Source organism: Hyaena hyaena, unplaced genomic scaffold, assembly GCF_003009895.1.
Source record: "Hyaena hyaena isolate Hyena2069 unplaced genomic scaffold, ASM300989v1 scaffold_386, whole genome shotgun sequence".
Lineage (NCBI taxonomy): Eukaryota > Metazoa > Chordata > Mammalia > Carnivora > Hyaenidae > Hyaena > Hyaena hyaena.
In genome coordinates, this window is record NW_024081020.1 from 1,068,873 (window position 1) to 1,093,943 (window position 25,071).

General features: G+C 44.8%; 1 protein-coding gene across 4 annotated transcripts in view; it reads left to right on the plus strand.

The window, feature by feature from the left end:
- The window catches only part of TECPR2 (tectonin beta-propeller repeat containing 2), a 103,798-nt gene that overhangs the window by 2,243 nt on the left and 76,484 nt on the right, over nt 1–25,071 (plus strand). For all 4 annotated transcript variants that reach the window (XM_039251223.1, XM_039251222.1, XM_039251221.1 and 1 more), the window contains exon 2: nt 10,577–10,867. In XM_039251223.1, coding sequence (XP_039107154.1) covers nt 10,649–10,867 — 219 coding nt within the window. In that variant the 5' untranslated portion in view covers nt 10,577–10,648. The remainder of the gene's footprint in view (nt 1–10,576; nt 10,868–25,071) is intronic.

Below are 25,071 nucleotides of genomic sequence, written 5' to 3' on the forward strand. Positions count from 1 at the left end.
AGGGGAGAACTAGTTCTTAAAGGGTGCCGGGGGTGCGGGGAAGGGAGGAAGAGGCCTTTGCAAAGATGAACAGGTCGTGGTGTGTTCAGGGACTGTGCTGGCTAGCTCACTGCAGTTGCAGTGTAGACCGCGTGGAAGGGAGAGTGGGCTGACAGCAAGCTAGATATACACCTCTTTTAAAAATGCCCCCTTCCACGCTTTCATGAGGCTAGCCTGTGCGCCAGCGGCCAGCCGACGGGCAGGGCAGCGGGGCAGTGACAGTTTCTTCTGGAAGATAAATGGGCACTTCATTCCCGTTGCGCTCAGCCCTGAGACTTTGGCACTTGAAAGAATGAGACGTGCCGTAGCCAGGCTTCAAAAATAGAGTGTGCAGCAGGGACACTGATTGTCTTCCTGGAGATTTTGGAGACTGTCCTTAAAGCGTCTGAGTTGTGGGGCGCTCTGGCGGCTCAGGGGTCCTGCACTCAGCGAAAGGTGCACACTGTATACTGTAGTCCTTTGCTCCGGTTTTGAAGAACTGCCCACCAGGGCAGCAGCAGGGGGCTTGCTGTGAGTCAGTGCGAAGAGCCGCTGACACCCTTCCAGTGTCGGGGCGATGGTGGGTGCCCCTGGGGGAGGGAAGCATCCTCACCAGAAGAATGTTGTAGAGTGGTTTTTGTACTTTTAATGGAAATATTTGTGACTAAGGAAGCATTATTGATTTTAAAGATTGGGTTAAGGGGCACCTGGGGGCTCAGTCAGTTAAGCGTCCGACTTCAGCTCAGGTCATGATCTCACCATTCTTGAGTTCGAGCCCCGCATCAGGCTCTGTGCTGACAGCTCGGCGCCTGAAGCCTGCTTCACATTCTGTGTCTCCGTCTTTCTCTCTGTTCCTCCTCCGCTCCTGCTCTGTCTCTCAAAAAATAAACATTAAAAAATTAAAGAAAAAAAGATTAGATTGAGAATATTATTTTGCAGTAAGACCTGAAGTTAATGTTTTATTTATTCAATCAACAAATCTTTACTGAGTATCTGCTCTGTGCCGATGCTATTGTTAGGTACTGGGGTTTACATTTGTTGCATATATTTTCATGAGAGATCATCGAACTGCTTATCAAATAAAGGGACTGAAGGGTGTGCACAAGGCGACAGGACAGGGGAGAGGGGCGGAGGGGCTGCAAGCCATCTGCCTAGGGCGGGCCTTTGTGAAGGCTGGTTTGTGAGGGGAGATGAGGGATCACTGGAGTAGAGGAATAGAGGCCTGTGGAGGGACAGAAGGGGCCAGTGTGGCGAGGGCTTGGCGGTGGGGTGGGAGGGGCCAGGTGGGAAGGGGTGTGGGGGTGATGGGAGAGCCAGGAAGGTTTGGCAGCACATGTAGGGCTCCGAGAGGCATTTGGTTATTCTCCGAGCCCTGGGGGACCCCTGAACGATTTTGAATGGCATGTATAGTATGAGATGCATCCACTTCTCTTTCAGAGAACTCTTTATAAAGGAGGGCGCACCTAAGTGTCTTCCGACTCGACCCCTCTCCCACTCATGCACAGGCTCTTTCTCTCAAAATAAATAAACATTAAAAATAAAGGATTTTATTTTTTCAGAGCAGTTTCAGGGTCACAGCAAAGTTGGAGAAGATACAGAGAAATCTCCTAGACCCCTGTCCCTACACTCACAGCCTCACCTGTCATCAGCAGCCCCCACCAGAGTGGGGCGCTTGTTAATACTAACCAAACTACGAGGACACGTCATAATCAGCCAGAGCCCTGGTTTACTGTCAGGCGCACTTGCGGTGGGGGGCACTCTGTGGGGTTGGACACATGTACAATGACACATATATGTCATTATGGCATCAGCATTTTCACTGCCCTAAAAATGTTCTGTGCTTTTGTTTATGCATCCATCCCCCTACCCCCTCCCCACCACTCCCCTGCCCCTGACAACCGTTGATCTTACTGTCTCCATAGTTTTGCCTTTTCCAGAATGTTATATAGTTGGAATAATAGAGGATGTAACCTTTTCAGGTTGTCTTCTTTCACTAATAACACATTTAAGGCTCCTTTCTATCTTCATGATTTAGTAGCCCATGTCTTTTTAGTGCTGAATAACATTCTGTCTTCTGAATGTACCACAGTTTATTTATACATTCGCCTACTAAAGGACATCTTAGTTGCTTACAGCTTTTGACAATTATGATTAAAGCTACTGTAGATATCTGGGTAAAAGTTTGTGTGTGAACATAAGTTTTCAGTTCCTTTAGGTCAATAGCAAGGAATGTAATTGCTGGATCGTATCATAAGATTATGTTTAGTTTTTTTTTTTTTAAAGTAGATTCTAAAAAAAAAAAAAATAAGTAGTTTCTATGCCTAACGTAGGGCTCAAACTCACAACCCCAAGATCAAGAGTCGCATGCTGTATGGATTGAGCCAGCTACGTGCCCCAGTTTATGTTTAGTTTTGTAAAAAAAAAAAAAAAACAAAACCCACCAAATTGTCTTCCAAAGTGACCATACCGTTTCTCATTCCCACCAGCAGTGAATGAGAGTCCCCGTTGGACAACATCTATCCCAGCATCTGGTGGTGTTAGTGTTAGCTATTCTAATAGGCATGTATCTCATTTTTTTAATTAAAAAAATTTTTTTTAAATTTTAGAGCGTGCGTGGGTTGTGGAGAGGGGGCAGAGGGAGAGACAGCAGGTTCCAAGCTGAGTGTGGAGCTTTTAGGACCCTGGGATCATGACCCTGGGCTGAAATCAAGAGTGGAAGCTCAAAAGACTGAGCCACCCAGGCGCCCATGTGTATCTCACTTTAATTTGCGTTTCCCTGATGACATATGATGTGGAACATCTTTTCATATGCTTATTTGCCATCTGTAGATCTTCTTTGGTGAGGTGTCTATTAGGTCTTTGGCCTGCTTTTTACTTGGGTTGTTTTCTTATTGTTGAATTTTAAGGGTTCATTGTATGGTTTGGATAACAGCCTTTTATCCAGTGTGTCTTTTGCAAATATTTTCTCCCAGTCTGTTGTTTGTCTTCTTATTCCCTTGACATTTTCTTTTGAAGAATTTTTTAGTTTTAATGAAGTCTAGCTTATCAATTATTTATTTCATGAATCATACCTTTGGTGTTGTATCTAAAAATGTTGTCACCATGGGGTGCCTGGGTAGCTCAGTCTGTTAAGCGTCCAAGTCTTGATGTCACCGCAGGTCTTGATCTCAGGGTCATGAGCTCAAGCCCTGCATTGGGCTCCACACTGGGCATGGAGCCTACTTACAGTGAAATAAGGTAAAATAAAACATCATCACCATACTCAAAGTCATCCGGGTTTTCTCCTGTGTTTTGTAAGAGTTTTATAGTTTTATGCTTTACGTTTTTAAAACAATTTTTTTAACGTTTATTTTTGAGAGAGACAGAGACAGAGCACAAGCAGGGAAGGGACAGAGAGAGAGGGATACACAATCCGAAGTAGGCTCCAGGATCTGAGCCAGCTGTCAGCACGGTGCCAGATGCAGGGCTTGAACCCACAAACTGCAAGATCATGACCTGAGCCAAAGTCAAAGCGAGACATTCAACCTACTGAGCCACCCAGGCGCCCCCTGTCGTTTACATTAAAGTCTTTGATCCATTTTGAGTTCATTTTTAAGAAGGTTATAAGGTCTGTATCCAGATTCTTTTTTTTTCCTTTTTGCATGTGGATGTCCGCTTGCTCCAGCACCATTTGTTGAAAAGACGATCTCTGCCTCATTGCATTGCCTTTGCCCCTTTGTCAAGGATCAGTTCATTATATTTGGGGAGGTCTGTTTCTGGGCTCTGTATTTTGTTCTGTTGATTTATTTGCTCTTCTGCCGGTACCACACTGTCATGATGACTAGCTCTGTAGTACGTTTGGGAGTCCTCTAACTTTGTTCTTCTTCTGTATTGTATTGGCTGTTGGCTATGCTGCTTCTTTGCTTCTCCATATAAATTTAAAATCGTTTTGTTGATAGCCACAAAATAATTTGTCTGGGATTTTGATTGAGATTGCATTCCCAGTTGTAGGTCAAGTTGGGAAGAGTTGACATCTGGATAATTTCAAATCTTCCTACCCATGAACATGGGGTCTCTTTCTATTTATTTGGTTCTCTGATTTTGTTCATAACAGTTTTGTAGTTTTCTTCATATCGGTCTTCTACATATTTTGTTAAATTTAGACATAAATATTTCATTTGGGGGAATGCTAATATAAATGGAACTGTTTTTAATTTCAAATTCCACTTGTTCGTTGCTGGTTTATAGGAAAGCACTTGGCTTTTGTATATTAAGCTTGTATTGTAACCTTGCTATGATTGCTTATTAGTTTCAAGAGTTTTTCGTTGATTCTTTCAGACTTCCTACATATATGATCATGTCATCTGCAAAGAGAGTTTTATTTCTTCCTTTCTACTCTCTTTTATGTCTATTTCTTGTCTTATTGCATTAGCTAGAACTTCTAGTGTGATGTTGAAAAGGGAAAAGGAGTGGTGAGATAGGGAAATCCTTCCCTTGCACCTGATCATCGCAGGGAAGCATTGAGTTTCTCACCACTAAGTGTGATGTTAGCTGTTGTTTTTTATAGATATTCCTTGTCCACTTGAGGAAATTCTTCTCTATTTGTAGTTTACTGAAGTTTTGAGGATGAATAGGTGTTGGAGAGCTGTTTCTTCTTCTTTTTTTGGTAATGGTTTTATTGAGGTATAGTTTACATACCATATAATTTACCCATTTAAAGTGTACAATTTGGGGCACGTGGGTGGCTCAGTTGGGTAAGCATCCGACTCTGCTTTCGGCTCAGGTCATGATCTCATGGTTCATGGGTCTGAGCCCCACACGGGACTCTGTGCGGACAGTGTGGAGCCTGCTTGGGATCCTGTCTCTCCTCTCTCTGCCCCTTCCCCTCTTGCTCTCTCTCACAAAATAATAAACTTTAAGAAAAGTTTGTGCAAGCTATTTAAAAAATAAAGTGTACAGTTCAGTGGTTTTTAGTGTATTCACAGAGGGATGTACTTGATACTACAACCAGTTTTAGAGTTTTGTCATTACTCTAAACAGAAACCCCATACCATTTAACAGTCTCCTCCACCCCCATTCCCGTCTTCTCCCACCCTCAACAGCCACTGATGTGCTTTCTGTCTCTGTAGGTTTGCTTATTCTGGGCATTTCATATAAATGGAATCAGTATGTGGTCTTGTGTGTCTGGCCTCTTTCACTGAGCATCATGTTTTCAAGGTTCATCATGTTATGCATGGATCAGAACTTTATTCCTTGTTATTGCTGAATAATCTTCCATTGTATGGATATACTGTTGTTTCGATGGAGAATTGGCATTTAAAATTTTTACTATTATGAAGGGAATATTACGAACATTTGTGGACCAATTTTTGTGTAGACATATGTTTTCATTTCTCCTGGATATACACCTAGGAGTAGAATTGCTAGGTCATATGGTACTCTCTGTTTAACCTTTGAAGAGCTATTAGACTTCTTCATAGTGGCTGCATCATTTTATTTCTACCAGCGGTGTATGAGGGTTTCAGTTTCTTCACATTCTTGTTAACACATATCTGGGTTTTTTTCATAGTCATCCTAGTGTTTTAAGTAATGTCTCATTATAGTTTTGCATTTCCCTCATGATTAATGATTATGAGCATCTTTGTTGTGCTTATTGGCCTTTTTTAAAATGTTTATTTTTGAGAAAGGGAGAGAGAGAGAGGGATTGAGCGAGCGAGCATGAGCGGGGTAGGTTCAGAGAAAGAGGGACAGAGGATCCAAAGTGGGCTCTGGACAGACAGCGAAGAGCCCAGCACGGGACTCAAACTCACAAACTATGAGATCATGACCTGAGCTGAAGTCAGACAGATGCTCACCTGATGGAGCCACAGAGGCGCTCCAACTTATTGGCCATTATTAAGTCTTTGGAGAAATGTCTGTTCAGATCCTTTGTCCATTTAAGACGTCTTTTTATTACTGAGTTTTAAGAGTTCTTTATATTTTCTGGATACAAATGCTTTATGATATGTGATTAACAAATATTTTCCCCAATTCTGTGAGCTGTCTTTTCAGTGTCTTAGTGGTGTTTTTTGCAGCACAAAAGTTGTTAATTTCAGTGAAGTCACAGAGTTCATTCCCACCGCTATGTGTGAGCACGGGTGTGTGAGGGCAGCTGTGGGAGCAGGCAGGCAGGCATGAGAATGTTGCGGATGCCCTGGTGAGACGTGTGACAGCTTCGTCCTGGGCGCGGTCACAGAGGTGGTGGGAAGGGGCCAGGTGTGAGGTAGGTGATAGAGCAGATGGAACGAGGTTGCTCTGGGGGCGAAGGAGAGGGAGAAGTCAGGCATGAATGCTAGAATTTCAGCTCAAAAGATTGACTCAAAATTTGATTATAGTGCCCATTATCTGCCACCGAATTGTCATAATTTTTCATCCTTGCTGGGGCCTGCGAGTGAGGAGGGGATCTGCATATTTTTGAAGTTGATAGTATTATCACTGATTGTGCCAAAGAGTGGATTCCGGGGACTCTGACCTTCCATGAAAACCATCTAAGCCACTGCAGAGAGAGATATAATCCCAGTTAGAGTGGCGTGCCCAGCCTGCAGATGAGCTTCGAGGCGAGTCCTCTGGCCCCTTCTACCCACCCAGACTGCAGTCTCCAGTCCCCTCTCGAATGCAGATGATGGAGCTGTCAGTGAATAGTATAAAATCAAGTTAAGGAATTTTTAAAACCTAAATGTCATCATTTGATAGAGTTGTTTTGAGGAAATTGACTTTTAAAGGAGAAAATAGTACCAGCTGACGTTTGTGAAGTGCTTAGTCCTTCCACTTGCTTCTGAGGAGTCTTGTCCACTAAAGCAGAAATTAGAACACTCCGGTTGGGAAAAGTTTGGTTTATGCATATAGTGTGTTCTCTGCAGTTTTTCTGTACAGTGATTAAAGATCATGTTCTGTGGGAATATTTAATGAAATGACAAATGGTTCTGATTTGTCAAGTGAAAAACTGTGTGTCTGCACACGTGTGTCTGTAGCCACTTGCAGATAGAACATATCTCTGCACGATGGGATTATGAATGCCATTTACTTAGTTCTTTGTACTTTCTGTGTTTCAGAATTTTTAAAGTTAATGTATTTCTTTTGAGAGAAGAGGGGGAAGGGCAGAGAGAGGGAGAGAGAGACAGAGAATCCCAAATAGGCTCTGCACCTGTCAGCGTGGAGCCTGGCATGTGGCTCAAACCCATGAATTGTGAGATCATGACATGAGCTGAAACAAAGAGTTGGATAGTTAACCGACTAAGCCACCCAGGGGCCCTTAAAAATTTTTTTCTTTTATTTGAGATAGAGTGTGCATGCCCACAAGCTTGAGGGGGGGAGATTGGGAGGGGCAGAGAGAGAGAGAGAGGGAGAATCTTAAGTAGGCTCCACGTTCAGCACAGAGCCCAACGTGGGGCTTAATCCCACCACCGTGGGATCGTGTCCTAAGCCCAAATCAAGAGTTGACAGTCAACTGACTGAGTCACTTAGGCACCCCTAAATTTTGTGATAGTGAACGCTTATAACTGTTGTAAAAGAAAATTTCATTTTAAAAACTTTATATAAATTGTGGCTTCTCAGTGTGTTCACATGTACACACCCATCAAGGAAACAAAGCCTTTAACTGCTCCTATGCTGCCTTATACTTGAAGATGGAAAAATTGTGTCGGGGCGCCTGGGTAGCTCAGTTGGTTAATCCTCCAACTTCAGCTCAAGTCATGATCTCACGGTTTGTGAGTTCGAGCCCTGCGTCGGGCTCTGTGCCGACAGCTCAGAGCCTGGAGCCTGCTTCCGATTCTGTGTCTCCCTCTCTCTGCCCCTCCCCTGCTCACACTCTGTCTCTTTCACTCAGAAACTAAACATTAAAAAATATTTAAGGAAAAAAAAAAGATTGTTGAAATAGGAATAGCTTCCTCATCCATACAGTGGAGATAACGGTGATCCTGATTTGGCGAGGATTTAATGGGTTAGAGTGCTAAGGATAGTTTCTGTGAAGTAACAGCATTAGCGGGTATCGTTACTGCTGTTGTCGCGGTCTGTATTTTGGATTAGTGTCCCATGTCCTTAAATGATCGACCTCCTTTCCTGTGGGGTCTGTCAGCAGCTATTCTCACTTGAGTGTGCCTGAGGCCACTTCGTTTTCATTTGATTTCTGCATCATTTGAGTCTTGCCCATCTTTCTGGAGGACTTGGCATAAATCAAGGGTTAGTCTTGCCCTTGCAGAGTTACAAGTTTATGAACTGTGCTGCTGTGTGGACAGAACCAGCATTCACCATCCAGATGCCTGTTACAGCTGCCATTTAAAGCTGTGTGAGTGCTCACTTCAGCAGCACATACACTCAAGGTGTGCGAGCTTGGGCACTTTCCGCACCTCCCAGGGCTGCAGCCTCTGCTGAAGAGGATGCATCCGTTGATTTTCTTTCTTTCTTTTTTTTAAGATAATTTTTTAAATTAAAAAAAAAACTTTTTTTTTAATTTAGGGAGGGAGAGAGCACACACTAGAGAGGTAGAGGGGTAGAATATATACATATATATATTCTTAGTGTATTGAATGTTTGTTTATTTTGAGAGAAAGAGGGAAACAGAATCCCATGCAGGCTTCACACTGTAAGTGCAGAGCCCATCTCAGGGCTCGAACCCATGAACTGTGAGATCATGACCTGAGCCAGAATTGAGTCAGACGCTTAATTGACTGAGCCACCCAGGCACCCCCAGGCAGGGGGAGAATCTTAAGCAGGCTCCATGCTCAGTGCAGAGCCCAACGCGGGGCCTGATCCATGACCCTGGGATCATGACCTGAGCCGAAATCAAGTATCAGATGCTCAACTGACTGAGCCACCCAGGGACCCCAGTCAATTTTCTTAACTATCACAGAGGAATATGATTCTTTTATTACCGTTAGGGGAGCACTCACAAGTTACACTGCTTGCTTCATTATATTGACTTGTGTGATTGTCACATGAAACGGGAATCTGAAAATGCTTGGAGTGCTGGGTGTGCCGTAGAGATCCGGGGGTTATTGTTCCAGCAGTGCATTGAGGTCAGATTGGAGAAAAGGTGATATCTTGCTGGCCTTCCATTCTTGTCATTCATCCCTTCCTTGCAGCTTTTCCTTTCACATAGCTCATCCATCTATTCAATAAGTACTTACTGAGTGCCTCTGATATGCCTGATCCTTTTCTAGGTGCTGGGGCCACAGCGGTGAGTGAGGCAGATGCGGCCCTGATCTTGTGGGCCTTACAGACCAGTGATGGTAGAGGGAGTTGGGCAGAGATGGCCAGTCAACAGGGAGGAAAGAAGCTGTGTGAGCAAGTAAAGCAGAGAGAGGGAATAGAGAGTGCTCGGCGGTGGTGGTAGGAAGCCCACTTTAGGGGATGGTCAGGTGGGACCTGGTGGCTAAGGGGACATTTCAGCAGACTGCTATGTGCTGAGAAGCAGCAAAATCTGAGTGACATCTGGAGAAAGAGCATACAGCCCAGTGTAGGGGCCCCTGCGTGAGAATGAGTTGGGTGTGAGTTTCATTACAAGAGAGCTTGAAGCTGGTCAGTCAACTTTATAGAAATCAAAAAGCCACAGTTCCAGCAGACCAGAAATCCAGCATCCCAGCAAGTTCTTACTAGAGGGGCCTGAAGTCTCTGGAGAATCAGGATCGGGCACTGCCTGTAGCTGCTGCTCGTCTTCAGAGCTGTGATGGTGCGAAGGGGGAGACGCAGGACCCGGAGGGCGAAGACCTAGATTCAGGTCCCGGCTTTGCGGTCGGTCGCTGGCAAGTCTTGTGACCCTTGGGCTCTCAGGCCCTTCCTCTCAAAGTTGGAGATGACGCCACTCATCTTACAGGTAGGAGAGGGAGTGAACGAGTGGCTGCGCCCTTCATGAAGGACAACACACTGTGTAAGCACTGAGCCTCTGTGTTGCGGGAGGCTTTGAATTCAGAGCGCCGGGAGGTGTTACGGGTCCCAGTGTGCAGCGGGTGTGTAGCTGAGGCTCTGAGCACCGGGGGTGGGGTGGGGAGGGGGGGCTGCAGGCATCCGGCTGGTAGACGTGCTTCTCTGCTGTCTCAACGCGGCAAGTGTATTTCCACACCAGGACTGGTTCCTTGTCCTCCTGGGACAGTGTCTGTCTTCTTTCTCCTTTCCGTGTTCTGTGCTTCCTGGTGAGCTTCGAACTGCAGGATGCTTCCAGCGAAGCCTTTCCCGCACTGCTCTCTCCCTCTTCCCGTCAAGACCCACAGCTTCGCACCCAGTCACATGGTTTTGTGTGTCTTCACTGCTGCTTTTGCCTGCCTGGCCAGATCATAAACTACGTGAGAGTAAGGACATTAATTCTTTCTATTCCTCCGTAGTATTCATTAGCACAGTATAAATTATAGAGGCCAATACCTCTTGACATGCATGTTGAATCAGAATGCTCAAAAGTAATCTTAATGACACCTGCTTTACTTTCTCCATTTAAATAAGCTCCAGCTGTAATTTTTCCCCACCTGCAAGTTCCTTGATCCCACTGTGAAACATGACTTCTCTTTGGCTTGACCAGACATTGAAGTAATTCTCACGCCTTGTTCTTTAGCCCCCAGGTTTCCCCAGATGCCAACTAAACATTCCTTGTCCTGCCTGAAGATCATCGGTGGACACCTCGGCCATGGCGGCAGTATCAGAACCGGTTACCTTCAGAGAGTTCTGCCCTTTGTACTATCTCCTCAGTGCCATTCCCACAAAGGTCCAGAAGGGTCTCCGTTCCGTCGTGGTCTACCTCACAGCTCTTGACACCAATGGTGACTACATCGCAGTGGGCAGCAGCATTGGCATGCTGTACCTGCACTGCAGGCGCTCCCACCACATGAAGAAGTACAACTTCGAGGTGAGTCTTGCTTTTCGTTACCGCTTAGTATGCAAGGGTCGTGGCTGACGTTGAACATGTCGTGTGTTCTAGGATGGGGTAATTTCCTTCTGATCCGGCCTTAGTATCTCACCCAATCGCTAGTTTAAAACCGTCTTTAATTGAAGTGGAATATAACTAAAAAAAATTGTGGGTTGTTTTTTAAGCTTTTCTTTCCCCCCGCCTCTAAAATTCTAGCATTTTAGAGAGCATTTTAGTGTTTAATTATGTAATAGAAAACTTTGGAAGTAGGTATTTTCTTCTACATGTTTTTATTTCTCAGAGTACCAGTTGATTAATTCAGTTGAATAATCTCTAGTTATTCTGCTGAAATTATTATGAAAAAAGGACTGGTATCAATACTGGTGTGCTACTCAAGCAGGTACTCTGAAATAAGATCACTTCTATAGAACGTTGCTGTTGAATCTCAGCCAACCTCCGCTCTGTGTTGGTTGTCTTCAGGCATTGCATGTCTGTGTATTGTAGATCCTGATAGGCAATAAATATTGATGACCGTCATCAAGTTCACCTACGTAGTTGATATCTGTGATTTATTGAGTACATGGCTTTTGTGAGAGACTCAAAGGTGACTAAGTTGTGGCTCCTCCCTCATGGCCTGGGGTGACTCTACTGTGCCTGGGCTTTTATGGACTAAGACGAGACTTTTGTGTTGAGGGGCGCCTTGGGGGCTCAGTCAGTTGGGCGTCCAACTGCAGCTCAGGTCATGATCTTACATTTCATGGGTTCAAGCCCCGCGTCGGGCTCTGTGCTGACAGCTCAGAGCCTGGAGCCTGCTTCGGATTCTGTGTCTCCTCCTCTCTCTGCCCCTCCCCCACTCATGCTCTGTCTGTCTCTCTCTCTCTCTCTCTCAAAAGAAAAACATTTAAAAAAATAAAAAAGAAAACAAAATGATAGATCTGATTAAAATGTATCAATAATTGGGGCGCCTGGGTGGCTTAGTCGGTTAAGCGTCCGACTTTCGCTTAGGTCATGATCTCGCGGTTCGTGGGTTCGAGCCCCGCGTCGGGCTCTGTGCTGACTGCCAGCTCAGAGCCTGGAGCCTGTTTCAGTCTGTGACTCCCTCTCTCTCTGACCCTCCCCTGCTCAAGCTGTCTCTCTCTCTCTCCTAGAAATAAATAAAACATTTAAAAAAAAATGTATCAATAATTATATCAAGTGGAAATGATCTGCACATATCAATTAAAAGAAGTTACTGGAAAGAAGAAAAAAAAATTATGAACCAACTATATATTGTTCATAAGAAACTCAATTAAAAATTAAAAGGATGGAAAACAATGTATCATGTAAACGCTAATTAAAAGAAAGTTGGAGTGGCTGTCTTAATATCAAAGTAGTCTGAGCAAAGAAATAACTAGGGATAAAGAGAGCCATTCTGTTGGAAAAGATGCAGCAGTCTTAAATGTATGCACCTTAACTAACAAGCTCCACAGTAGACAAAGCAGAAAGTTTCATAATTGGAAGGCAAAATCGAGAAATCCACGATTGCAGTTGGAGTCTTCAGCCCTCCTGTCTCAGTGGTAGAAGGATTCGACAGAAAATCAACAAGGATGTGGAAGAGCTGAGTGACACCATCAGCTGACACTGTCTCATTGACATTTATAGAACGTTCCATCCAACAGCAGGTGAGAGTGTGTTCTTCATAAGTAAACATGGTCATATTCATGGTCAACTGAGACCATATTCTGGGTCATAAAACGCATCTTAACAAGTTTAAAGTAGAGCAGACTTTGGTTCTCTGATCAGTTCTGTGTTTTACTTTTTCTCACATTTTAGTTGGAGTGTACTTGGCATAAAGTGTACAGATCTCAAATGTACAACTTGGTGAGTTAGTATAGGTGTACACCCATGCAATCACCTAGATCCAGATCCAGAACGTTTCCAACAGTCCAGGAGACTCCCTGCGCTGGCCCCTGGTCAGTACTCCTCTCCTGGTACCTGCCCTTCTGACCTCTAACACTGCAGAGCATGTTTGCCAGCCCCTTAGTTTTTAATTCACTGTTAGGTCATCTTTGGCATTAAGGTTTAGTGTTGGAGCGTGTGTGTGTGTGTGTGTGTTTTCCAGAAAGTGTATTTGGATGGAACTGGAACGCAAAGCATGGAGCAGCGTGAGTTAAGGCCAGAGAGGCAGGCAGGGCCTCCCACACGGGACTGTGGGCTGGAGCCTGGTCCTGGAGCGTGGTCAGCTCTGGGGCCCTGGTGGGCTATGTGGGCTGGGGGCCAAGTGTGAACTCAGACCCCTTACTCAGGTTGCATTATGACCCAGTTCTCTTTTATAAAACACGTGTGGTTTATTGATCACCATTTTATTGTCCTTTTTTAATATATTTTTTGATGTTTATTCATTTTTGAGAGAGAGAGCAGGGGAGGGGCAGGGAGAGGGAGACACAGAATCTGAACCTGGCTCTAGGCTCTGAGGTGGCAGTACAGAGCCCGATACGGGGCCAGAACCCACAAGCTGTGAGACCATGCCCTGAGCCGAAGTTGGGTGTCTAACCAACTGAGCCACCCAGGTGCCCCTATTGTCCTTTTTTAAATATAACTATATGACTATTTTTTAAAGTTCACCACCCCCCGGCCAAAATCTATACTTGACAGCCCCAGGTACCTAAAGCATTTTTCAAGTGCCCATTTGGTATAGAATACAAACCCATAATTGTGGAAAATCACAAAGGAAGTACAAAATAAAAATTCTGTCTTGGAAAAAAACATGGAATTTGGAGTGTGAAAAGAAAGCTAAATATCTATCTGTAAAACATAAGGGAATTTTCTAACTGTGTGGGGCCGAGAATGGGAATAAGCTAAGGGAAGGGATGTGAAGAAGTATCTTTTTGTTTTCTTTAAATATGATGCAATTATTAGAATTCTTATAACAAGAATGTTTTCCTATTTACTTGTTTTTTAATTTTTTTTAAGTTTGTTTATTTATTTATTTTTGAGAGAGAGACAGAGTGAGTGGGGGAATGGCAGAGAGAGAGAATCCCAAACAGGCTCTACACTGTCAGCACAGATCTCCATGTGAGACTCGAACTTAGGAACTGTGAAATCATGACTTGAGCTGAAATCAAGAGTCAGATGCCTGACTGAGCCCCCCAGGCACCCTTCTATTTACTTGCATAAACACAACAACACAAAGCTCTGTTTTGAGCGTTGACTGTCCGTTATTAGCTGTGTGAGCCTTGAGACAGATCAACTGCTTTGTTGTTCTGGTCATTTTTGTTTTCAGAGCTGGCTGCATCTGAGCATAGTTTGGTACAATTCCCATGGTTTTCAAATAAAGAAATGGTAGGATTCCTGCTGCATGCCACACAGCTGCTTGCCTGACCGTCATGCTCACTTCCTGCGAGAGAAGACAGGGCCTCAACTAAAGTCAGGATGTGGAAACCAGATTCAGGGTCTCGGGAATTTCTAAGTGCAAATTGAGAGACGCATGAACTACTTTTATTTAAGGGAAATCTACAATTTTATCGGGAGGTAAATAAAAATAAAAGTTACTATTCCCTCTAATAAACCCATGCATGTATGGCATGGATGAAAGATCATGTGTTCAAATGAAGTTCTGTTTCTAAAGAAGAAAGCAGACCTCATATGTGCTAAATACAGCCTGTCATGTGTTTTCAAGAATAATAGCTCTGGAAATCTTTTTTCTACACAAGTTAGTGGGAGAGGGCAGATGGAGACACGAGAAGTTCTTCTAGCTCGTGCCAGAAGCACTAAGAAAATGTGAGGAGCTAATAACAAGTATAAAAATGTTATAAACTTGTTAAATGTATGGATGTGAAACACACAAGAATAGACCAGAACGATAACTTGACCTGAGCTTCTGATTTTCTGTTTGGAAAGTAATGGTATAACCTCTCTTCTCAGCATTCGGCGAATGGCGGACGCTTCACGCCTCGCCCTCAGAGCAGTCTCTGCACTAATCAGTTGTCGCTCCCGCAGCTGACCCGCACCGTGTGTCTGGGAGCTCGTTCAATAAGTGCCCGGTGCTCAGTGTGTGCTAGGCCTGCTTTCGGTCCTGGCGAGGACAGGACGGGGCAGGCAGGGCCCCTGCCCCAGGGGCTCAGAGTCTGATGGGGAGCCAGAGACGCCAACACAGATGAACAAGAAGGGGGGTCTGAGGGGAAAATAAACCGCAGAAGGGCACGGGGTCGTTGTGGTTTTGAATAGGAAGTGCAGGGAAGGGCTCGCTGAGCGGGTGACAGCTGAATAGACACGCAAAGGCAGTGAGCAGCACGGCGTGTGTAACAGCGGGGCAAAATATTCCGGGTGGAGGGGGGAGAGGCCTGAGCATGGGAACGTGTCTCCCATGTTGTCCAGTCAGAAAACTCGTGTTTCAAAATGTTACGAACATTTCCTTGACCTTGACCAGGTATATATACATATATTTTTAAGTTTATTCATTTATTTTAAGAGAGAGCGCGCGCACGCGTGTGCATGAGAGAGAACAGGGTAGGGACAGAGGGAGAGGGAGAGAGGACCCTAAGCAGGCCCCATGCCCAGCGCAGAGCCCAACTTGGGACTCCATCCCACAGACCGTGAGATCATGACCCGAGCCAAAGTGAAGAGTCAGATGCTTAGCTGCCTGAGCCACCCAGGCACACCCAGGTTGTTGGGGTTTTTTTGTTGTTGTTTTAAGTGATGCAGAAATGAGAGTTTTTGTCTCAGCCCGTCAGCCAAAGATGCATTTGCCTCATGACCTCACTTGTCATTCCATGTGGAAGTAACCCTTAGACCCGTTAATTAGGATCCTGTGATCTAAATTCTGGCATGTCAGTAGCACTGCAGTATAGGGTTCACTGGTATCCTTCTCAGCACGGATTACTTCAACTCATTAACTAATGGTAACTTAAAATTGCATTTGCAATTGCAATGAGTCAAGAAGAGTCAAGATACTGGTGGAAAAAGAAGAACAAGATGGGAGAGGTTGCTCTCCTGGGTTAGCAAGACTCATAAACCTTCAGTAATTAAGCTGATTGTGGTTATTAGCACAAGAATAGATAAAGAGGTCAGTGGAACAGAACAGAGAACCCAGAAAATCCATACGTATATGAACATTTGAGGTTTTGCGAAGATGGTATTAAAAGGTTGTTCTACTAAGTGGTGTGGGACGTTGGGATGTGAGTATTTGGGGGGAAAGTGAAACTTGATCCCTACCTCACTTCATATGTTTATTTGGTCTCAACACTTCAGAGGTATTATATCATTGCCTCCACTGCTGAGACTTCTGCCGGACACCTCGGCCACCTCGTTGTTGCCCTTTGTAGGCAACCTGCCTTGTGTCTCTAACATTTCTCTGGTGTAGAGTCCCAGGCCCTAGAGAAAAGTGGGTGCTTTTGTTTAACTTTCGAATCATTAAGTAATTATATAAACATTTTAACATTAAACCATGGTTGTGTGTTAGTAAAAGAAGCATAAAAGTGAAACAATAAGAGTGAATGAATTTAATGAATTCGTACCTTATTTGAGTCTTCTTAAATGTTTCTAAGTATTTTAGCTCTGTTAGTTATTTGACATGCTAGCAGTTTCTACTAAAGGGTAGGCTTTGGCATCTCAAAAGACGCTCATAAAGAACGCCTTGTCGCATCTCAGGGTTCCCATGAGCTTACTCACAAAGAACACTTTTCCCTTCGTGCAGTTTTGTCCTGTGTATAAAGGGAAAACTGCCTGCCAAGGAGCCTAAGGAGGTTGGCCGCATACTACCCTGGTGGTGAAGTGTTTGTCCAGAAAATCATTACTGGCTCCTTTCAAATCAGTCTTTTCTTCCTTAATTTTATCACCATATTTCCATTTTGAGGGGGTTGGGTTGCCACAAGGCGACAGGAAGTGCTCCTAGTGATTTGGAAATGACTGGAATGTAAGAGGTCAGCATATAGTAGATGAGATCTGAGATGGACAGAAGAGTGGCTCCCAGGCCAGAATAAGACTGAACTGTCCCCACATCAGAAGAAAAGAGGAGGGGTACCTGGGTGGCTCGTTGCTGAAGCATCCGACTTTGGCTCAGATTGGCCCCACATTGAGCTCTCTGCTGTCGGCACGGAGCCCGCTTTGGATCCTCTGTCGCCCTCTCTCTGCCCCTCCTCTGCTCTTTCTCTCTCAAATAAGTAAATAAACTTTTTTAAAAAAGAAGAAAAGAGGATGTGACAGCAGGAAAAGAGTGTATGGTCTGCTGGGTAACTGGGGAAAAATCAGGCTGAATCACCCGTGCAGCTGGCGGGGGGGGGGCCCCTTTGAGAGCCGTGTCCCCCTTGCCAGGGCAGGCCCGAATGCTTACAGTGACTCGCTCAGAAAGTGCTCCCTGCTAGCCAGGCAGCCTTTGACTAAAACTTGCTGCCCACGTGCATCAGCCAGTGGGGTCGAAGAATGGACAGATCGTACGTACATGAGCTTTCTGGTTTGTAGGACTGTTAAACCATTACAAAATAGTAAACTGGCTTTTTGGCTTAAACTTTACCTTCTTGTGCATTAGACGCTCACAAGGCAACCACCCTGGGCACTAAACACAATGGGACACTGGAAAAAGTTGAGTCTCTGAGTCAGGAGGGTTGAGGGCCAGAGCCTCCGTGTGCTGACCCACCAGCACGGATCTGTTAGGCACACCTGTGCACTGTGGTGTATAGGGCCGTGGGCGCATGGGATAAAGCTGTGAAAAGCAAGGGCATAAACCCCAGTTCTAGGATAGTGGCTTTGGTGGCATGAGGGTGTGCAGGCGGGGGTGGGGGACACAGAGGCCTTCAGAGGTGCCCTTGGTGGCCCCCTTCCGGGTTAGATCGGGACTCCACGGATGTTCACTTTGTGACCATCTGGGCAGTTGTATACAGTCACATTGTACGTAGTCTTGTGCACGTGAATGTATTTCATTACTGTAGAAATGGAAACAAGGGAATATTGTGCCACGAGGCACTTGCTACATAGCCACCTGGCATCTTGAAGGCAGCAAGCTTGTCCGCCCCCGCCCCACGCCTGTCAGAGCTGGCCATGTCCTTCCTGTGACCCCCCGTACACGTGTGTCAGTGCCAGCAGTGCTTGGTTCCTCTATGTGGCCATGGGTCTTGTCCTTTTCCTGGACTGTGAGAGCCCCTGAAAGGGACAGCCTTGTTTGTGTCCACACAGCAAGCGCACTGAAGCCGTCAGTAAACACAACTGTGTAATCTTCAGCGTGCCCCTCATTGTCAATCAGCAATGCCTTTATTTATTTATTTTTTTACTGCTTATTTTTGAGAGAGAGACAGAGACAGAGTGTGAGCAGGGGAAGGGCAGAGAGAGAGTGAGAGACACAGAATCCAAAGCAGGCTCAGGCTCCGAGCTGTCAGCACAGAGCCCGACACTCAAACTCACAAACCTTGAGATCATGACCTGAGCCAGAGTCGGACACTTAACTGACTGAGCCGCCCAGGCGCCCCTAAGCAGCAATGCCTTTAAATAGGCTACCTGACGTTTTTAAGGCCTACCAATATTTGTAGACTTACTGGAAAAACAGTCCTAGATTGGTATTTTAATGAAGCTAGTGCAGTAAAAATCCCATGTTTAAATAATGTCTTAAATGAAGGGTTGGCTTTATGAAATAGAAATACTGTTAAAAAAGGTTAATGGTGGCTTTGTGTCTTCCATTTTCTAAAACAGGTTTGTGTATCCTGATTCAGTCATAAAAAACAAGCCCCGAGTATTTTCTCACCTATGTCTTTTTATTCTGTGCGGCACTTGGTGACATCCTAATCTCAGTTCCCCCCCCCCTTCCTGCGGGGGCTGTAACTGAGGAGCCCCGAGCCTGCCCCCGGCCCCCTCGGAGCCACACGTCCCACCGGCACTCCCAGCCGGTGACCGGGTGCAGCAGGGACGCAAGGCACATTTAGGCCTGTGACGCCGGTGGCTCCGGGCAAGTGACTCTGGCCTGGGGGCTCCTGTTGGCGTGGCCACAACTCTCCAAACCTGGGCTGCAGTTGGAGATTCGCCGGCGCCACTCCCCTTCCTTCCCCTGCGTCCGACCCGGGTCCCAGACCTGCACTGAGCCGCCGGTTCCCCCGCCTCTTCCAGCTGCGTTTGCCCGGACAGGTGCCGTGAGCGTGAGCGAGCGTCTGCTTCCCACAGCTCCACAAGCGCTACGCAAGTGTAGCTCAGTCTTCCAGGCCCTTCTATAGCCTGCTTCTGTCCGTTACCGCAAGGGGAGGGTTGAATCCATCGACAGAAATAGTGCATTTGATTTCCTCATTTCAGTTCTGTCCATTTCTGCTTCACATATTTTTAAAAATTATAAAGGGGCGCCTGGGTGGCTTAGTCGGTTAAGCGTCCGACTTTCGCTTAGGTCATGATCTCGCGGTTTGTGGGTTCGAGCCCCGCGTCGGGCTCTGTGCTGACTGCCAGCTCAGAGCCTGGAGCCTGTTTCAGTCTGTCACTCCCTCTCTCTCTCTCTGACCCTCCCCTGCTCACGCTGTCTCTCTCTCTCTCTCCTAGAAATAAATAAAACATTTAAAAAAAAAATTATAAAATGTACAGAACATAAAGTTTATCATTTTTCCGTATTTTTTTAATGTTCACTTTTTATTTTTGAGAGAAAGAGAAACAGCATGAATGGGGGAGGGGCAGAGAGAATGGGAGACAGAATCCACAGCAGCTCCAGGCTCGGAGCTGCCAGCACAGAGCCCGATGCGGGGCCCGAACTCACAAACCATGAGATCATGACCTGAGCCAAAGTCGGACGCTTAACCAACTGAACCACCCAGGCGCCCCTCATTTTTCCATGTTTGAGTGTAGTTCAGAGGTATCAAGTACATCCAGGTTGTTGTGTTGTTTCATGCACTTTATTTTTTTTTTAATAGTTTATTTATTTTTGAGACAGAGAGAGAGACAGAGCAGGAGATGGGGAAGGGCAGAGAGAGAGGGAGACACAGAAACTGAAGCAGGCTCCAGGCTCCCAGCTGTCAGCCCAGAACCCTATGTGGGGCTCGAACCCACAACCGCGATCATGACCTGAGCTGAAGTCGGGTGCTTAAACCAACTGAGCCACCCCAGGTGCCCCTGTTTCATGCACTTTAAAGCTCTCATATTAGGTACCTATACATTTAGGATTGTTATCTGTTTATTAAATAGATCCTTTTATCACTATGAAGTGTCTCCTTTTACCTCTGGTAATATTCCTTGTCTAGTTTGGTGTTGTTATAATCTCTCCTGCTTTCTTACAATTAGAGTTTGCATGTGTATCTTTTTCCATTCTTATCTTTAGTTTATCTGTGCCTTTATAACTAAAGTGCATTTCTTGAAGATAATGTAAAGTCAGGTCTTTTTAATTCAGTTTGACAATCTCTACTTTTTTTTTTTTTTAAGTTTATTTATTTCAAGAGAGAGAGAGCGTACACAAGTAGGAGGGCGGGCAGACAGAGAGAGAGTCCCAAAGCAGGCTCCGCACTTACAGTGCAGATGCGGGGCACAAACTCATAAATGGCAAGATTATGACCCGAGCTAAAACCGGACGCTTAACTGACTGAGCCACCAGGCGCCCCTACTTTTTTTCTTTTCAGTAATCTTTATGCCCAGCATGAGGATTGAACTCATGACCCCAAGATCAAGAGTTGCAAGCCCTACTGACTGAGCCAGCCAGGCGCCCTGACAGTCTACCTTCTAATTGGCATTATTAGGCCATTTATATTGAATGTGATGATTGATGTGGTTGGGTTTAGGTCAGTTTCTCAGCCTGACACTCCTGACACCTAGATCTGGGGGTGCTGTCCTGGGTGCTGTAGGGTGTTTAGCAGCATCCCTGCTTTCTGCCTGCCAGATGGCAATCGTATCACCTACGTTGCAACAACTGTCACATGCAGATACTGTCACATGTCCCATAGACAGGGTGGAGGGCAAAATTGTCCCCGGTTGAGAGCCATTAGTTAAGTCTACCATCTTGATAATTGTTTTCTCCTTATCCCACCTGTTCTTTATATTTTTTTTATTTTCTTTTCCTACTGTCCTTCAGGCTAATTATTTTTAAATATTTCTATTTTATGTCCACTATGGCTTGTTAGGCCCTTCCCTATTTTCTTTTCTAGTAGTTTTTCTGGGATTTATATCATGTGCCCTTTAACTTCTATCTACCCTATATAATATAATTATCACTTTACAAATAACATAAGAACTATTCAACAGTTTATTTTACTCACAGAAATAGAATTGATTTATGTATATTTTACTTACATCTTGTTTTATAGATTTCTTAGGGTTTTCTACATAGGTGATCACTTCTGCCTGTGAAGAAAGCGTTTTACTTCATCTTTTCCAATGTGGATGCTTTTACTCTTTTTTTTTTTTCACTTGATTGACTGCTCTGGCTGGGCTCCAGCATCACGTCCACGGTGAGAATGGACATCTTTGCCTCGGCGTGTACATTTATTAGCTATAGATTCCTCATAGATACTTTTTGTTTCTACATAATTCTATTCCTAGTTTTCTGAGAGTTTTTTTTTTTTTTTAATGTTTTATTTATTTATTTCTAGGAGAGAGAGAGAGACAGCGTGAGCAGGGGAGGGTCAGAGAGAGAGGGAGTCACAGACTGAAACAGTCTCCAGGCTCTGAGCTGGCAGTCAGCACAGAGCCCAACGCGGGGCTCGAACCCACGAACCGCGAGATCATGACCTAAGCAAAAGTCGGACGCTTAACCGACTAAGCCACCCAGGCGCCCCTTTCTGAGATTTTTTTAAAATCATGAATGAGTATTGAAGTTTGTCATTCTTTTTCTGACTCTGTTGAGATGATAACATTATTTTCTTCTTTATTCCATTAATATGGCATATTATATGTATTGAGTTTGATTATTAATCCAAATGTGTATTACTTCTGTAAGCCCCACTGTGTAACAACGTATTATCCTTTTTAAAATCTTTCTATCTTCATTTCAGTAATATTTTATTTTTAAAAAAAATTTTTAATGTTTTATTTATTTCTGAGAAAGACAGTGTGAGCAAGGGAGGGTCAGAGAGAGGGAAATACAGAATCTGAAACAGGCTCCAGGCTCTGAGCTGGCTGTCAGGAGTGGCTTGAACTCATGAACCATGAGATCATGACCTGAGGCCAAGTCGGACACTTAACCGACTGAGCCACCCAGGCACATCATTTCAGTAATATTTTATTATGGTTTTTTTTGTATCTATATTCATGAGGGATATTAGCCTATATTTGTTTGTTTGTTTGTTTGCCTTTAGTTTTCTTGCTATGTCTCTGGCCTTTCTCATAAATGTAAATATCTCGTACTCTTGATTTTTTGCTAGTCTGAATCTCTAAGTCTCTTTCTCTAAGTTAACAGTTTTTCTATCTTAGTATTTTAAAGATGATCTTCCATTGTCTTCTGGACTCCACTGTTTTTGTTGAGAAGTTTTGTTTTTTAAGATTTTTTTTTTGAGAGTGAGCATGCACATGCATGCACATGTCCAGGGGAGGGGCAGAGAGAGGGAGAAAGAGAATCTTAAGCAGGCTGCATGCCCAGCATGGAGCCCAGTGAGGGGCTCAGTCTCACCATCATGAGACCATGACCTGAACCAAAATCAAGAGTCAGACATTTAACCAACTGAGCCACCCAGGCGCCCATAAAGATTTTATTTTCAAGCACTCTCTACACCCAACATGGGGCTTGAACTCACAACCCCAAGATCGAGAGTCACACACTCTACCATCTGAGCCAGCCAGGGGCCCCAAGAAGTTTGGTTTTTTAATAATTATTCATATCTGGTCATTTGCCCTTTTTTCTGACATAACATTATCTTCTCATGATCTTTGAGGGTTTGGCTACAGTGTGTATATGTGTATTTCTTCCATTAAGCTTTTTCAAGGCTTGTGCTCCTGAGGACATGGGTCTTTCATCAATTCTGGGTAACTTTTAGCCCTACATCTGAAGATACTGCCTTCTGTTACCCTCTTTTCTTCTGGCATCCCAGCTGGATGGATCTTTATATTCTGTCCCCTAGGACTCTGCTCTTTCATGTTTTTTATCTTTTCCTCTCTCTTTGTTGCACAGATTTGCCCTCTAGTTAAATAATTTTCTTTCAGCTATGACTAGTCTGCTATTTAATCACCCACTAAGATTTTAAACTCTTTTGACTCATTTCTATTTCCAATAGTAGCTTACTATTATGTTTTAAATTCCTTACATATTTCTTAAAAATGTTAAGCATATTTCTTTTATGCTCTGGGTCTCTTCAATCTAAATGCTGTACTTGTGTGGAGGCAAAGGGTTGTACAGTTCTGTTATTGCATTAAAATTTTTTTTTAATGTTTATTTACTTATGAGAGAGACAGACAGCAGGGGAAGGGCAGAGAGAGAGAGGGAGACCCAGAATCTCAAGCAGGCCCCAGGTTCCAAGCACAGAGCCCAACTCCGGGCTCAGACTCACAAACCACAAGACCATGACCTGAGCCGAAGTCAGACACTTAACCAACTGAGCCACCCAGGAGCCCCTGTTACTGCATTTTTTTGGTTGATTCTTCTTCATGGGGCCTTTTTCCCATGGTAGTTCCTAATTAGAAGCTCTATGGCTGGTCCTAATACGTGTGAATCTGAGGGACCTGGGTCAAGGCTGTGTCCCACAGATGGGTTTAGACTCCCTTGGAGTGCTGCTGACTTAGAAGCACTTCAGATCCAACTGCCCAGCAAGGAGCTCTTTGAGTGGGAAGAGACAATAAATTCAGACTCTGAGGCTGAACAGGGCAGGCTTGTGGCAGATTCTTAGGGAACATTCTTCTTCTTTATTCCCTCTAGCCACCATCGGAGAGACGACAGAGTTCCTTGTCAGCTCCGTCTGCTGGCAAATTGATTTTCCCCTAATTTACACTTTGAGGGTTAGGCCTTCAGGGCTCCTTCACAGGAGTTTGCGGGCGGTGTCAGTTCCAGCTCCCCACCTCCTCCGGCCTGAAGCCGCGTCCTCCTCAGCCCTGGTCAGCTCGGGAAACCAAGGCTCTTGGTGCTGGTCACAGAGTCCTGAGGTAGCCCGTAGCTTCCGGGCTGCCTTCCATTCTGGTTTGACGATACTCTTTCGGTTTGGGCCCCTGTTGATTTTTACTTTCTAGAGATCAGCATTTAATCTATGCATTTAAAAGGCTGTTTTAGGGGCGCCTGGGTGGCTTAGTCGGTTGGGCGTCCGACTTTCGCTTGGGTCATGATCTCGCGGTTCGTGGGTTCGAGCCCCGCGTCGGGCTCTGTGCTGACTGCCAGCTTGGAGCCTGGAGCCTGTTTCAGTCTGTGACCCCCTCTCTCTCTGACCCTCCCCTGCTCACGCTGTCTCTCTCTCTCTCTCCTAGAAATAAATAAAAAAAAAAAAAAAAAAAAAAAGGCTGTTTTATATATCTTACTCAGCATCTCTAGGTGTTTGGAGAGGAACGGTTCTCAGACTAGCTAGACTCACACTATAGGAAGTTGAAGCCTTGTATTTTGTTTCTATCTAGAGTATAGCTAAGTATTGATAATCTGATCCTTGGGATGTTTTGGTTCTTAAGAACCATAACACTGACTAATGATCATATTAAGTAACATTACCTCATAATGTTTATTTACTTATTTTACATTTTTTTATTTTTGAGAGATAGAGAGAGACAGGGCACAAGTAGGGGAGGGCGGAGAGAGAATGAGACATAGAATCCAAAGCAGGCTCCAGGCTCTGGGGTGTCAGCACAGAGCCCAACACGGGGCTCAAACCACGATATCATGACCTAAGCTCAAGTCAGACACTTAACCAACTGAGCCACCCAGGCGCCCCAAAATGTTGGTTTATTAAAAAGCATGTGTACATGCATCACACATAGATATTCAGGCTTCCAGCCCATCTGAGTGATGATTTTTTTTTCTTTCTTTCTTTTTTTTTTTTTAATATTTTATGTATTTCTAGGAGAGAGAGAGAGAGAGAGACAGCGTGAGCAGGGGAGGGTCAGAGAGAAAGGGAGTCACAGACTGAAACAGGCTCCAGGCTCCGAGCTGGCAGTCAGCACAGAGCCCAACGCGGGGCTCGAACCCACGAACCGCGAGATCATGACCTAAGCGAAAGTCGGACGCTTAACCGACTAAGGCACCCAGGCGCCCACTGAGTGATGATTTTTATTTTAAAACCATTTGTGCAGAAAAATCACACAGTCATTTTGAATCTGTGCTATGACATGGCAGGATCTCCCCTAAGGGATCTTGATTCCTGATGTGGTGG